General features: G+C 39.5%; 3 protein-coding genes across 3 annotated transcripts; 1 reads left to right on the top strand and 2 right to left on the bottom strand.

Moving 5' to 3' along the window:
- The first annotated feature begins 241 nt into the window (after positions 1–241).
- Positions 242–2,585, top strand: LOC108899508 (c-Myc-binding protein). The gene is made up of 5 exons (XM_018699983.2): positions 242–410; positions 1,368–1,440; positions 1,630–1,678; positions 1,860–1,989; positions 2,088–2,585. The coding sequence occupies exons 1-5, from the start codon at positions 396–398 to the stop codon at positions 2,133–2,135; spliced, it is 315 nt and encodes a 104-aa protein (XP_018555499.1). The 5' UTR covers positions 242–395; the 3' UTR covers positions 2,136–2,585.
- Positions 2,586–3,406: 821 nt separating this feature from the next.
- Positions 3,407–5,198, bottom strand: gja9a (gap junction protein alpha 9a). Its single transcript, XM_018699981.2, has one exon. The coding sequence runs from the start codon at positions 5,176–5,178 to the stop codon at positions 3,682–3,684; it is 1,497 nt and encodes a 498-aa protein (XP_018555497.1). The 5' UTR covers positions 5,179–5,198; the 3' UTR covers positions 3,407–3,681.
- A 2,308-nt stretch (positions 5,199–7,506) lies between these two features.
- rhbdl2 (rhomboid, veinlet-like 2 (Drosophila)) lies at positions 7,507–15,153 on the bottom strand. The gene is made up of 8 exons (XM_018699980.2): positions 14,725–15,153; positions 13,744–13,987; positions 11,904–12,052; positions 10,621–10,733; positions 10,342–10,442; positions 9,972–10,032; positions 9,819–9,880; positions 7,507–9,255 (listed from the first exon to the last, which is right to left on the bottom strand). The coding sequence occupies exons 2-8, from the start codon at positions 13,972–13,974 to the stop codon at positions 9,076–9,078; spliced, it is 897 nt and encodes a 298-aa protein (XP_018555496.1). The 5' UTR covers positions 13,975–13,987; positions 14,725–15,153; the 3' UTR covers positions 7,507–9,075.
- Between the last annotated feature and the right edge of the window lie 911 nt (positions 15,154–16,064).

The raw sequence follows: 16,064 nt of genomic DNA, 5'->3' as shown, positions 1-16,064 counted from the left end.
GGCAGGGATCTGTAAGCTCCATATGCAACAATTCTTTCCAACCAAAGAAGATAGCATGTAATTTGTTGTTTGTACCCTCTGTCAAGTGGCACAACCAGGATCGAATGATTTTCTAAATATATAAATACTGATGTCCAATGCTCTTTAATTTTTAAAAATAAATAAATAAGCCAATTTTCACTTCAGTCATGGTCAGTCCATGTGTTTGTCACGTTATTACTTTTACGATGAACACCTGAAGGCAACACCCGTTGCTTGAAGGGACGTGATAAACGAAACTTAACTTCTCCGGCCCGGCACTTAACCTGTTTTTCCAAATTAACCACTGCGATACCGAGCGGGACACTTAACATAGTATTTATAAGAGGAAAGTCAACTTTACAGCCTACATTATCATGGCACATCATAGAGTAAGTGTGTTTGCTTTCGCTTTATTTTACACAAATGTTCTTGAGAAACTGTTTGTCTAGTAACTGTAGGTTAGCTAAGCTAACGTTAGCAAGCTGCGGTTAGAAGGAGTTGATCAGTGATAAGATCCGAACACCTGGGGCAGCTGGTGTTTTGGTTTTTATAATTGGGGTCGTTAAAGTTTGTAGATAAACCTATGCTGAAACTAAGATAATATAACGTTAAGAAAATACAAACGTGTTTGACACTTTTTGCTGCAGATCATATTTCGACCATGTTATAACCCAGCAACAGATAAATCTGGAAATTACTAACAAACAGGAATTTTGGGCATATGTGGATTACTGGGGTTAAGGGAGGACCTGGACCAGAACCTCTGTATGAAGTGACTGTTATAATTTCTTGTTGGAAGGTCAATCAAACGACTACAAATAAAGTCAAAATAACCACTAAGAGAGGACACGACTTCAAAGACATGCAAAGCAAGCACAGAGAGATGCAAAACAACCTTAAAGACACACAAAATTAGTATGATCAGACAAACAGACATGAGAAGACATGCAAAACGACCAGAAAGAAACACAAAACAACCGAGCAGAGATGTAAAATTATCACAGTGACACAAAATGGCTAAATACAGATGCAAAATAACAACCATAGACACAAAACAACAACTAAGACATGGTAAAATAACAATGCCTAGACTCCAAATGACAACAGAGATGCCAAAAAAAAAAAACTTCATAAAGACACACTTAAAAAACCCCACAAAACAATCACAAGCGTGTCTTGCTGTTACGTTACGTTACATGTCTCTACCCAGCGGGCCATAGTCTCATAACCTGCCCATGCCTTCAGGCCATCTACATCTCTATGGGTATTGCAGTTAACTAGACCTGAGAGTTGACAATTTTGAGATCAGTTGGTAATAAAATGACTGACTTTTTTTCTTCCTACAGGCTTCAGACACTAAAAGGGAGCACTTTCGGAGATACTTGGAGAAAGCTGGTGTTGTTGACAGTCTCACCAGTGGTATGGCACATTATTTTCCTGTAGAAATAATTTCTGTCTGGGCTTGAGCAATATTCACACACTTCACAATAAAAGCAACTAAAGATAAGCAAATGAAGCAAACCAGGAGAGCTGCAAACAAGGTTACGTATTAGTAGCTTCTGCTCTTCTGTAATTTAACTTTTTTTTTCCCCCCCTGTTTGGTTTCAGTACTCGTGGCTTTGTATGAACAACCTGAAAGGCCCAACAATGCCTTGGAGTATCCTTTTATATACATTAAGATCTTCTTCTACTCTGCAAATGAATGTGTAGTTGGTAGTGAATCAGGTTTGTGCCCCCACCCACCACTTCTCAACAATAAACATAATTAAGAGAGATGGGCAGAATTCAATAGATAATGACACACCTGCCCCGTAGATTCTTTAACCAACTCCCTGCAGATTTGTGAAGCAGCATCTCGGTGCCGCTGGTCAGACCTCAGCCGACACAGAGGCTCTGCAGCAGGAGGTGATCGACCTGAGGCAGAGGTGTGCTCGTCTGGCAGAGGAAAACAAAGACCTCAAAACAAGGGTAAACTTAATCCTTTAATTAATCCTTAAATTAATGTATGTTTAGTCAACATACTTTCAGGTGCCTAATATAGATACTTATTCCCTCTGTCTCTGTAGCTGCAGCGCCATGAACCTGTATCAGAAGATGGAGCCACAGCAGAGTAGACCACGGCAGAGCTTTGGTTTGATGAATGTATTTTTTTGTTGATATTACTGGCACTTTGAATTCCAAGACAAGACGACACTGTTAAGTGATAGCCAATAATTTTTATATAGCTGTGCTAATTTTTTTGTAAGTTTCTACTTTGTTTCTTAAAATCTAACTTATTCTGTACATGTGTGTAAATAAGTTTTTGTCTAGTTCAGTCTGTCTTTAGTATATCTTTACTGAGAAAGTGCCCTTATTTTTGAGAGGTCTATGAAAGGGTTCCATTTGATTATACAGCTGATAATTTTATTTTTCTGGCATTGTAATAAACATGCATTTATTGTCCAGATCCAAACAACATAGTGTGTGAGAAAGACACACTTATACTTTATTTTGAAATGCCTGGTGTAAGAGAACAGTTGTAAGAGAGTTTAAAAATGTAAAATAAAGACCAGTATTGTAACTAATGGTGTGTCACTGACTGAACAAATTTTTGAACAAGAATGTTTTGACACTGAAGTCACTGTGGTCAGATTCAGAGCACTGTCTTCAGGTTCCTTTAAAAAGGCCATAGAGGGTATTAAAAGTATTGAATTTCATTTACAAAGGACTTACATAAGCAGTCGTTGTTATTTTACACTTAAGGATACAAAATGAACAAAATCCTCTCAGGAAACAAACCAAGGATAACACTGATACAGATGTAAATGAAGACCTTGGGGACCAGAGCACATCTGTTTTTCTACCAGGTTCAATCAATTTTAATAACTTTCAGTCATTTCATCAGGGACAAACAGTGAAAACAAACAAATGGGACAGAAAATCAGCAGTGGTCTTGTTGGCTGGGACAGTGCTGCTGTGTTAGCTGCTTAATGATATGCTATATGTACAGGTCAACTCATTATTTCCTGCATTTGCAAAGTGACTTTAATTTATTTTGTTTAAAGTATCACTTCATGTTACAAGTGTACACATAAGTTTGCCATGCAACAAATTAAAAATGTGCACCAACAAGTGACTTTTCACAGTGTCAGTTATCAAAAATGAATATTCCCCCAGAAAACCATCTGCAGTCAATAAAGCAAAAGCTTAAATAAAGTGGACAGTGTTTTTATGTGACACTACTATGAAAACATCAGTCCAGTGCAGGCCTACCTTATGTTTCAAACCATTAGGATGTATGATGCAACTCTTAGATCACCTTTTAATTAGTTTAATTTATTTCTCAATGCTAGCAATAAAGAAAATGTTTATTCCAAGAATAACTGGAAAAATAAAAACATAGCATGAAGTCCTCTGTTGTTTTTTTATTGTAATATGACATCAAAAACAATTATTGCATTAGTTGAACTGTAGTGGGTTTTTAAAGCATGCTACGTTAATCAGATTAAACTGTTTATGTTCAGGATAAAAACAGACCAAACAAATATTAGCAAACTCCAACCTGTCCTGTTAGCTGCTCACAGTGCTGTTAAATCCATAGGTTCAATATTGAAATGAAGGTCAAATGTGTAACATGGATGTCCGTGTGACAGTAATGCAAATAAGGAAGTTGTTCAGAGTTTAGATTTGCAGGTCCGAGGCTCGTCTGCTGCTTGTGTTACTTGCCATTGATGTTTTGCAGTTAGAGGAAGGTGCTCTCGAGTTGTGCCTGGATCCTGAGCTGGAGTCGTCCAGTGACTCCGGGGTGGAGGGTCGGCTTTGATGTCTGTCGTCTGATTTTGACTGAATTCGAGCGGAGGGAGGCCCACTGCTGGCTTTAGTGCCCCCGTATGAATCTGTGTCGGAGCTTTTACCCTCTGGCACCGTGGAGCATTTAAAAGAGCCGTGAACCATCCACGGTTTCCTTGATGCGCTCACTGGCAGCGTTGGGAGGGAGGAAGCGTGAGCTGCCTTCTGTGGGCACTTTGGAGAGTCTGGGCTCCCTCTTTCGCTGCTGTCTCTCTCACTGCGTGGGGGAAGATGTAAAGAGTCATCGGCCTCCTGCTTCGGATTAATCAGGGAATCGCAGCACGGTGAGCAGGGCTCGTTGGTAGTCGAGGTGCTGTTACACCCCGGGGGGCTTTGAACTGAACATGTGTAATCATCCACATCCTGCTGAGTGGCGTGCTCACCCTGAGGAGGTAGAAAAGTTGAAGGTTTGTTAAGGTTCGGGTACATAATTGTGCCCTGCACCCTCTCTATCATGAGGTTGTAGTCACTAGGTGCAGAGGCGATTGTTGCCTTTCGGGCTGCAGTGGTGCATATTTGGACAACAGATTCTTTTTTATACTTATTGGCATAAAAGTCATCAAGTTCATCTCTTTCGTCTCTCAAGTGAGGGTAAAAGTCCAAGATGGCCTTTTTAATCTTCTTGTAGCCCAGATGCATGATCTCCAAGATGTTTAGGAAGAGGGAGATTGCAGCAATGCATTGCATGAAGACCATGAAGACAGTTTTCTCTGTTGGTCTGGAAACATAGCAGTCTACAGCATTTGGACAAGGATCTCGCTCACACTTGAAGAGCGGGTAGAGGTGAAAGCCGTACAGGAGAAACTGGCCTGTCATGAAGGCCACTTCAACAACAGAGCGAGTTATAATGTGGGCCACATATGTGCGAAGCAGAGAGCCCCTCAGAGGAGCTTTGTTGAGCTTCCCCTGATCGAGCTGCTTCATCTCCCGCTCAATCCTTTTCCTGGCTTCTGCCAACTCCACGTCGACCAGCTCCAGCTCCTTCCTCAGCAGGGCCTTCTTCTTCTGCCGTGCCTTCTCCAGGGCCCGGAGCCTGTAGAGAGCGTGGCCCATGTAAACCAATGAGGGGGAGGACACAAAGATGACCTGCAGCACCCAGTATCGGATGAGGGAGACTGGGAAAGCCAGGTCGTAGCACACGTTTCTGCATCCGGGCTGCTCGGTGTTGCATATGAAGTCAGCCTGCTCGTCATTCCACACGTCCTCCGCCGCCACCCCGAGGACCAGCATGCGGAAGATGAACAGGATGGTGAGCCAGATCTTGCCCACCATAGTGGAGTGGATATGCACCTCCTCCAAAATCCCCCCAAGGAAGTTCCAGTCCCCCATCTTCACTCTGCCATTATGACTAGGAGAAAGCCATTAACAAAGAAACTGAGTAATTAGGGAAGAAGATCTGCTAAAACACTTTAAAATTGAATGGATCTCTAAAGGTAACAGTATAATAAGGAAGTCATTTTGAGTTTATACAGACAGCAAAGACATTTCAGGCACTTCAGATATAATGAGAACAATAAAAATAGAGCCAAATTTGTAATAAAGCACCAACAACCCTGGAAAAATTGCAGCTTAAGATAGTACTCTAGAATTCCCAGTTACAATGGAAGTATTAAAAACATACAGTACCTCTCAACTGAAAAAATGAAACAATAACAAGTAGAAAACCTTTGAAGTAAATATGCACCGTGTCACATGTCTGCAAAAAGATATATCAAAAGTAGATAGAGAGGACTTGTGCATCCAGAGACATGCTTCCTAGTCTCGCCAGTTGTCCAGTTTTGCCATAATAAAAAACGTTCCCCTCAGCAAAGCCATTATATAAACCAGGGCAGAGTTATGTGTAGTTTCCATTTACCTTGCAGCAGCATGGACAGACTGCCGGTGGTGACTTAAATCTCCTCGGGTCATGCAGCCCTGACGCGGTCACCAAAAAGTTTTAAAAATCGTTAGCGCCCTCCACATGAGTCCCTGCGCATCACCCCAAACTTCAGCGACCGCCCTCTGCTTCAAAAACAAAGTTGGAATGACTGAACTGTTGTGGGAAGAGCGCCAGCACTACTCTGAGCAGAGAGAAGTCGATACCAACAGCTTCACAGATGCATTTAGATCATGGACCCACAGTGATGGGGTTGTAGCCGGTTGTAATACCAATACTGACCTCAATCTTGCTAGGTCAGGGCTTTTTTTGTGTTTGTCCTGATGTAACTGCATCATTCAGACTGTTTTTTATCTTCCTACACAGCAAAGTTTCATGCAATCAACAGCACAAATGGCGACTGCTGGTCATATGGTATATGGTAGTGGTCCATTCAGGTGTGTGCATTAGGTGTGGTATTTTGGTGGCCAAGCTGCTTCCAAATTGTTGTTTTGCAAGTCAAAACTACATGTTTGTAATTTGTTAGCACTCCGTTACTTGAATCTATGTGTTCCAAATGTTCAAACAAAGAGAAGGAGAAACAGATACTGAAGTTGCAATCCCCACATTATCAATACCAGTCAGTTATCTGCACAGGCCTTGTGCGATCAATAGTTTTCTCCTGTGGCTAAGTAATCAATGAGTCATCATGTCCAATTTCATACTCTGCTGCTTCTCACAGGATGTAATTAGGGTCTCATGCACTTGGCACATTATTTTATCCCACTTACTACAAATCTATCTCAATGGATTAGCGTGCTTGCTAACTGCTGGTTGCCAACTTCACATAGTCCAATTCAAAATACCATTTAACACCCCTGTGAGATAAATGTGCTTGTTATCTTGGGTCAGTCATGATATTACAGCTTCACAACCATAGTCTGAAATGCTTATGCTCTATTGTTCTCTAGCTGCACAGGGCATGACAAACAGGGGTGATAGTATTTGCTATCAACAGGAAAAAAAACACAAGCCTAACTCCAGGACTAGCCTAATTTTGAGTGTTGACAAGATTCAACCAATCAGCTCAATGGTTCAAGGTGAAACTTATACCCATATACCCATCTGCTATGTGAAGCTATATCCCAGTCTGATCTTTTCCCCCTCCGACCTGAAATCCTCCATTCTGCCCAGCAGACCAGGATTGATTCAAACCAGTCTGGTACAAACACATTAGGGGTACAGAGGGTCACACTCGGGAACATATTGGGAAAATCCCAGTGCTATTTCCATTTTTTTTCTTCCAATCACACCAATCAATTTTCACTTGTACATCAGCCCCTAAATCTATAATGAGTAGCATCAGGACATCTGCTGGTGTCCCAGCACAATTAACTGTTTCAAAATATGAAATTAATTTTTGATAATTGATAGATAATTGATCAAACTGTCTGTAATCTGAAACATGACATTACAATAAATGTGCTGCAAATCAAATCATTTTAATTTGCTTCAATTCAGTTTTTTTCTCATGGGCAATAAAAACACTATTTAAAAATAAATTCTATCTTGATATCACTTTTTATTAACTAAATTCAAGTTGTTCCCAACTGGTGGGTGGGTTGTTATCTGTTGTCAGGAACAGAGCATTCATTGCTAACCAAACTGAATTAAGGAACCCAGTGATTGTTTTCAGTATTTTAAAAGCAATGTCCTTGTTAACTCTTTAAAAACTACACATTCTAAACAATGAATTATAAAATAGAAAATGTAAAAAAAAGAAGAGATGCAAATACATTGCACAATTTTGGCAGCAAATATTTAATATAAGAAACAAAAAGTGTAATCTCGTAGATCAGGCAGCCATCTTGCTTGCTGACATTACAAATGTCTGATGTAGATCTACGTAAGGCAACATACCACTCCCAACTGCTTCAGGGTCAAGGCAAACAAGTTTGTGATAGCTGAATGATGGACTGAATTATATTGATGTGCTGAGCTTGGAAACTATGGAACTTTCCACATACTGTAAAACATCAAAAGCAGTTGGTTCTATATGGGTACAATCAAATACACGCAACTGAGTCTCAGCAATATCAAACAGCATAAATTCATCTGATAAAATCAACAGTCAAATACACATAAAAACATCAAACTTCATTAAAAATACATTTAACTTTGAGCTGTGGAAATGTTAAACCAAATATAGGAGGTCTCTGCTTGGTCTTTGGTTATACTTTCCCTGTAATCATAGATAAATTAAGTACATTTTCAAAAATAAGATCTGTTTCTGAACCCCAAGTGTTACCCAATGCTCCTTGTCACACCAGATATAAACAGTCATATTAAAGAGTTTTCATTTATAGACTTATAGAACTGAGTATATAGATATACTGTCATTAAATTGTAACTTACACTTGTGTTAAAGGTAGTTATGTAAGAGTATTGTACAATATCCTCCACTGTTTAATTGCAGTAACAAGTTACAGCTGATGTCATTTCCAAAAGCTGGATGTTTAAGATTTAAGTTTTGCATTTTGTATCTACAAGGTAAAAAAAACAGTAAGTATGACAAAAACATTAATCAACTCACGTCCTGTCAACAGGATGTGAAAACAATAATGCGGCATTAAGCCAAGGCCTGATGGTAAACCAGCTCCTGTGTTTACAAAAGGAAAAGGCAACACATTCATTCCTTTTTCCTGAGATCGTTTTGTAAACTATTTCTTCTTGTTAGTGCTGTCATACAACAACCGACCAAACTCACTGAACAGATGTGATATCTTTGTAAATTTAGTGTTTAATGTAGTGGAGGATTTCACCACGTTTAAGGCACATATTCAGGAATACTGGAAGTCTGTAAGAGTCTATGATGATGATTCAACAGATAATTAGCAAAAGAACAGAGAAGCATAATATTATTCTATAAAACAGTGTGATCATTAAGAAAAATTACATGAATTAGGACCAGTGTGTTCATTGATATCCTGAATATCTTGAAAAGTACAAAAAGGTCTAAAATCTTCCAAACAAAATAGACAAGACAGTCAAGTATCAAATATAGTATAGTAAGCTAAAGTATAGAATAAGAGAAATATCACTGCAAAATTATTCACTTTAAAAAGACATTTCATTATCAACTGTAAAAAATCAGATATGTCTGTCATGAAGATATGTCTTTTGTAATGCTACACACAAACAGCAGGGGGCACTCTACCATTTGTACTCACAAATTTAACTCTTAAGAAACTGAAAATTTGATAGAAAAAAACCCTGTACACTACATTCACAAAACCTCTCAAAAACAATTTTGCTCTGAAACACATCAGTAAAATATAACTTCCTGAGTGAGACATTAAGGCTTTACAGACCTATGGTGCTGGTGAGAGGAAGATGTTGAAGAGCACGGCAAAGAGCACAAAGACTACAAAGCCTACTATGCACAGCCAGAAACGCGGGTCCTTGAGTAGCTTCATGTTGTAAGCGCTGAAGAAGACGTAACCGATGGTCATCCCTGCCACAATTCCTCCAAAATGGGCCACAAAGGAAACCTGAGATGAGAAAAGATGAGGTCAGGTCTTAGATTTAGCCTGTAAGTTCACAATCATTAAACTTAAATTACACAGACACCCCAAACTACTGTCATTCGACCTCCCTGAGATGTGGTGAACACACCAAAACTTGCAGGGCCAGTTTAACAGGCAAAACAAATTAATGGTGGGGGAAGAGAGGAGGGAGATAACAAGGCAGGGGAGGGAATAAAGGAATCGGGAGTCTGTATTAATCAGTTGGAAAGACAAACCAGTTTTGTCAAAGTGGAAGATGATACTTTGTTTTGTTCTTCAAAACTGAAACTATGGACTAGTGTCTACATTTCTAGATGTGGATTACTGGATATACAGTATCTATCCCTATTAGTCACACCTATATAGAGAGGTATGTATCATGTCCCAGCAAGAGCTGTTGATCTTGTCTGTAGGCAGAGGTAAATAAAGCCATTGCCAAACACTGTCAGCTTGAGACAAGATTTGCTGAGTCACTCTGGAGGCTCTTCTTGTTTTAGTGGGACCCTTTTTTAGTTTTTCTCTATTGTGCAGCAGAAGTAAAATCATACCTTCATACCAGCCTCATCATTGACAAATCTTCTGTAGAAGGCAAATCCAAAATCAACACAGACTGAAAAAAGAAAACAGAGTCAGATCATTTTTTATGGTTTATAAAAGCAATTAGAAAAATAATAAAATTGAAATCACACAGAAGGACCTACCGATCATTATTATGCCGATGATTCGAAACACTCCAAGGAGAGGAATCATCTCTCTGAAATTCTGTGAATTGAATCAGTCATATTTATCCTTGTATAAAACAGTGAATGCCTGTTTCATTAAATAAAGCAGAGACAGTGCAACTTTAGGACAGCATACATGAAAAATAAAAGTATGAAAAGACTGAATGTGTGCTCAGTAGTTCAGTAACACATGAATGTTCCTTTACAATGACATTTCAAACGATTAATATGACATTTACTCTGAAAATGTGGCCGGTACTGTTCATACACTGCACTCTGCTAACTATGGCTGCAACTAACATGCTGATATTTATACAAAGTCCTCCTATCAAAGTGTATGTAAACTTACCACCACTGCATTCATAAAGTAGCCTCCAATTAGGGCGTAAACACCTCCAGATGCCCCCACCAGCGCACTGAGAGGATCAAAGATGGAGCTGGCCAAAGACCCTGAGGAGAAACAGACACAGAAATAATCAGTTTTACCATCAGTGGACTCGCTCTGACACAAACAGAAAAAACTATTTCAAGACGAGTTAATGTTGAGCTGGCTTAGGACTTTGAGAGCTTTGTTTGCTTCACTTGAGGAGGAAAATCTCAGAGACAGACAGAGACAGGTGTTTCTTACCTGCCACGACGCCAGCAAGGTAAACCATTCCCACTTCAAACCCTTTATGGACCAGTTCCAGAGGGATGCCCAGCAGCAGCTGCATCACCAGGTTGCCCACAATATGCTCCACACTAGACAGGCAGAGGAGGGGAATGAGCAGAATATACTTGATGAATGGTAAATGTCACACAAATGCACAGGATAGTGGACAAAATAACAGAAACACCTGTCGCTCCACAGTGAAACCAGCCGTTCATTCAATTTGATGGATAATTCTTTAAAAGCAATTCTTCTATAGTTTTACTATTGCAAACAAATCCCATGAAAAGGCCACAACCAGCAATGCAATAACACCTCACTTAGCCCCAAGCCCATTTGTAAATCTTTAACCTTTTAAAAGACAATGTCCCACCCACTGGACGCTGTGGCCTCGGTTGCACTATTTTAGGTGTGTTTTTGATTTGTACCGGACTAAGTCTTCATACAGCCCTGACAAATAATACATTGTTTGAAAGCTCTAAGTCTCCTGATTCTGTCTGTGCTGATTATTTTACATCACTGCAACATCTGTTGACAAAGAATTTGACCTTTTTAATGCCAAAAAAAACAGTCTTTTATATTATACATTCTTGGTGTTTCCACAGAATCTGTTAACAGTAACAGACTTATCATTTAAGCAAATATCCTGTTTGGTGTCTTTCAGTCAGAGCTGGCAGTCCTCTTTGCTAATCTAGTCTTCCTGTGTGATTCTGTGTAGTCATGATTCTTGGTTTTCCTGTGTTCCTGTGGCTTATGCATTTGTGGTTTTTGAGACATTTTGCTTCCCACACCACATAACCTTTAAGTGTTTTTACAAATGTGCCAGCAATTCAGCTAATAACTATCTTCTTCTGTAAATTGCCTTGAAAATATATTTAGAAAAACTGATTTATTTTAAAGATAGCATCATATGACTCGCCTTTTTTATCTGTGATTTGCAGAAGCTGTTGGTGCATCAGTTAAAAAATACTGAATGAAGTAATGCAGCAGGGAGAGAAGTTTCAAAATTATGGCGACATATACTCAACACAGGATAAGATATGCAGTGGTTACAATACACAGTCTCAAAATCGACCACGGCAATGAATCAACACCCCTGACAGCATAAAAAACCCTACAAAGGTTATGAGCTTCACCAGACTGGTGTTTACTGGAGGGCCATTACACTGAACTGTGGTGTATGTGGGTTTCTGACCACTTTAAGCGCTGACTCAAGCTTTCATCATGTAATGACAGTATCTGAAAGCCCTGCCCTGGCTTACCCAGCGTGAACAAGCATGTACGAGATAAAGCGCCATGCTTCCTGCCTGCATTCAGGCTTGTAGGTTAGGGGGCTCATCCAGATGCCTTCGTCCAGGGTCACCCACTGTTTCTGAGGCTTCCACACTGCGTAGTAGATAAACACTGCCAACTGATGACAAACAGAGAGGAGACACAAAAATTAGGATTGATGTATGGGATCCAAAAAGACCCTAAAACACCAAACAGCTGCGAAAATAATGACAGGAGTGAATTTGACATACAGATGTGGAGGAATGCTTTACCAAGACATGCATCCCACAGAGCTGACCCCCAGAAATCCCCCAGTGTGATCGTACAGAGCAGCTCACATGTCTGAATGCTTGTATTTGTATAAGTCAAGGGAACGCTGAGAAAGAACACAGAAGCTCAGTCAATCTTTTCTTGATGAATAAATGCAAATAATAGTATTCACAGACATTCAAATGCAGTGATAGGGGACATGTGTGAGCTACAAAGACTGAGCTGTTCATTCCAATGTGTGAAGAGTTAATGTGCATAAACGCTTAGTGATAACAAAGAAAATGTCTGTTTGAAATGACAGCCTACAGCTGACACAACATTAACACGGACAACTGACTTTAACAGCAGTTTTGTACATATTTCTGATGATTTTAAATGCTTTAAGCATATAAATCCAGTTTTGAGCAGCTACAGGGATATCTGTAAATGTTAATGTACAATATCTGTGTTTCACTATGTTGTCATTCATTATCTCTTTATGCACCAGTGTCCACTTCTGGGTACATACAGGAAGAGTTTTACATGTTTACAGATACATTCATGAATACATCTGCATACAATTACAATATAATGTGTTTGAAACTACTGATTATGTTTTGATGGACTGTGTATTCTTAAGGGCACTTAATGAATGTTGCCAAATTATGATAATGTCAATAAGTAGCTGTCCAACAATATCAAACACAATGTAAACATATTACATCAAGTGCATTTGTCAATCTCCGCACAAGGTAAACTGACCATCTCTTATACCACAGCTGTTTTAAAGTCAATAAAACCAAACTTCCCTCTGTTTGTTTAAACATACAGACAATCTTAAACGCATTCCTGGTGGGATTAGCTTTAAGTCGTTATAAATTACACATGTGGGGTCATTCATGCCATATAAATAATTCCCTTTTGAGCCATAGTCATGGGAAAAAATGAGGCCACATCATCCCCAACCCCCCATTTTGCTATTTCAACAAAATCACCCTCTGATCCTGCACATTCCACAAGATGTGTTTATTTACCTGAATCTAAAAGTTTTAAAAAAACACGGTGGTTTTCTGTTTCCACATTCAGCACCAACACCAGTAAGGATCAACTGTAAGGTTAACCTAAAGCTACTACTCATGAAAACTACTGTTTTTATTGACACCATGCCTACTGCCTGTTGTGAGGAATACACCTGATGAATCAGGATATTCAGAAGAGACAGCACATTTGCCAGGAGAGACATACAAGAGAAATACATGAATCCTCAAGACTGCACAAGAGCTTCACAGTCTGAAAACCACACATTTTTAAAGAACTGCTGCTATAACTCATCAAATACAACTATTTTTTTCCTGAAACATTAGGATTTAAAGACATTTCACCAGTGTTTCCATAGGTTCACCTCAATATCTGCTCTGCTAAATACAAATAAAGCAAATCTATACAGTAATTAACACTGTGGAAGCATAGAAGCAATATGTAGGCTGCATGTTGCATAAATAGATCACAGAATCCATACTGACTGGCCCAGTACTCATAGTCATACAGTATGTGTGTCGTGTACATTTAGAGCAGAGCTACCTCTACAATACTGATGAGGATGATGAAGATGGGGGGTGGGCAGCAGTTGGTACGTTCCAGGTACTTGCTGCGCAAGCCTTCTGGAAGCATCCACTTGGAAACTGAATGCTGGAACTTCTCACAACACCCCAGCTTCCTGAAGCCATCGGGCTCGTCTGCTTCATTCCTCAGCTGTCTCCCATCTCTGTCCACAGGAAACGGCTCCTGCTCCTCGAGGTCTATGTCGCCCATTGCTGCTGCAGTCCTACAGAACAGAATGGATATTCTGACTTGAAACTGTGCTTAAGTAAAACTCAAGAGTAAAAAATGTTAGCAAAAAGCATAAGTTTTATACAAAATTTACACTAAACATGAAATACTATTACTTGAGAATACAGGTGCAGTACACTACAGCAGCCTTTTGTCAGTAGTGGAAAATATATTATGTTTTTTAACTTAAGTAAAAGTAGCAATACCACAATGTAATGTAGTACTCATTATGCAGAGTATATACAGTATATCATATTGTTGGATTATAACTATGGATGCATAAATGTGTAAACACCATCAATGCTGCAGCTGGTAAAGATGGGCCGAACCCAACTACTTTTGTATATATTATATCAATAATCTGAATCTATAGTCACTGAAGCTGTCAAATAAGTGTAGTGCAGTAGAAAAAAATGTTGCAAGAGAAGTATCATAAAATTGAATTACTCTAGCAAAGTACACGTGCTTTAACACTGCACTTACTATAAGTACAGTACTTGAGTAGATGAACTTAAGTTACTTTCCACCACTGCCTTAAGTAAGTTACTTTACAGCAGCCTAATTAGCGTTTCCTGTTTACTGGGCGTTGCTGATTTTTGTGGCTGGTGATTTCGGCCAAGTGTCCAAAACTCCAAATAAAATCTAACTGAGACTCCTCATCATAGTAAAGTCAATTTAACCAATATCTGTTTTAGTTTCAATGAAACAAGCGTTTAATTTTGGCCGACTCACCTAAACCTTCAACAAGAAGAGTGCAGATGGCTCCGGGCGGTCCCAAACGCATAAATGAGACTGTACCTAACCCAAACAGCTCAGAGAACGAGCGTCAAAAGTACATGAGTTCATACACTGTATTTAAGTTCGAAATACTGTGAAGTAACGTTTTCAACACCATTCCTCCATGTTTTCAGACAACCCGCCGCGTCCTCTTCTTCAAACCCCGACGGTCCCTGCGAGATCGAAAGAAAAAAAAAGCTCTTGGAGATAATTATAGCTCTTTCATTGCTTTTTCCTGAAACAAACTTCCTTCCTCGATCCAAAAAAACCTCTGATGTCCCCCCCGCCTCTTCCACTCGGCCACAGTATGCAAGTTTTAAGACCACAACACCTTTGTTGTTTGCTACAACAGTCTACCTGTTTCCTCCTACTGCCACACCTGGGAGCGGCTACGTCACCGACACAGCAGTCATTATCCTGAGCAGCATCCGATCAGATTTACTCAGAACACCCCCAGACCCCACCATCCACCCTTCTCTCCGTCCACACAGCCAGACGGAGAGGGCAATAAAAGCGCCCATCTTTAATCCAAGGTGTCATATACAAATAGATTAAACGGGGTATACTTAAGTAATGTGCACTGAGGCTGGAGTCCCACTTTAATATACATGTTGTATTACATTTCATGTACCACGAGGTGGCACTATAGGTCACAATTAAGAACAATTAAACACATCAATAGACAGTACAGAGAAGGCTTTAGTCAAACCAGTGCTTGAACCTGAATCAGAACTCATTTGAGAAAACAACCATTTTTACTTCAAAATTACAACTACTCATAACCCTAAGCCATCCATAACAGCTACTGGAGGGCTGGAGCCAATCCCAGCTGACATTGGATGAGAGGCAGGGTACACCCCAGACAGATTTCCAGCCAACCATTCACACTCACATTCATAACTATGGGAAATTTAGAGTCGCCAATTAACCTAACCTACATGTCTTTGGACTGTGGGAGGAAGAAAATTAATTTTACATACAATAATTATGTAATATTTTAGAAAGGTTACGGGGCCCTAGTTAAGAGAATATAAAGGAACATTACTGTGCTGAGATCGTACCTTTCTTGTTTAGGTAGCTGTCCATTTTCTATGTCATATTCATACCGTTGTTAAATCTTAAAGATAAATAATAATCTAGGACAATCAGTGACATAAAGCAGAAAAAGCAGAGTAATCACACTGAAGATGGAGCAGGCAAAAAACATTTTTGCTTGAGATACATCATAAAAATAGTACATTTCTGTGTGACATTGCTTTTCTTCCAGTTGTTTTCAAAGGTAATGATAAACTTTC

Source organism: Lates calcarifer, linkage group LG15, assembly GCF_001640805.2.
Source record: "Lates calcarifer isolate ASB-BC8 linkage group LG15, TLL_Latcal_v3, whole genome shotgun sequence".
Taxonomy (NCBI): Eukaryota; Metazoa; Chordata; class Actinopteri; family Centropomidae; genus Lates; species Lates calcarifer.
Note: the sequence above shows the minus strand (reverse complement) of the source record. Positions and strands in the feature narration are given on the sequence as shown.

Coding starts and splice junctions, on each gene's coding strand:
- LOC108899508 (XM_018699983.2), top strand. Junction 1,679..1,859: donor AGGCCCAACAATGCCTTGGA/GTATCCTTTTAT, acceptor AACTCCCTGCAG/ATTTGTGAAGCAGCATCTCG. Junction 1,990..2,087: donor ACAAAGACCTCAAAACAAGG/GTAAACTTAATC, acceptor CTGTCTCTGTAG/CTGCAGCGCCATGAACCTGT.
- rhbdl2 (XM_018699980.2), bottom strand. CDS start 13,974: ATGGGCGACATAGACCTCGAGGAGCAGGAGCCGTTTCCTGTGGACAGA. Junction 12,053..13,743: donor TCCTCATCAGTATTGTAGAG/GTAGCTCTGCTC, acceptor GTTTGTCATCAG/TTGGCAGTGTTTATCTACTA. Junction 10,033..10,341: donor ACTTTATGAATGCAGTGGTG/GTAAGTTTACAT, acceptor TTCAATTCACAG/AATTTCAGAGAGATGATTCC.
- gja9a (XM_018699981.2), bottom strand. CDS start 5,178: ATGGGGGACTGGAACTTCCTTGGGGGGATTTTGGAGGAGGTGCATATC.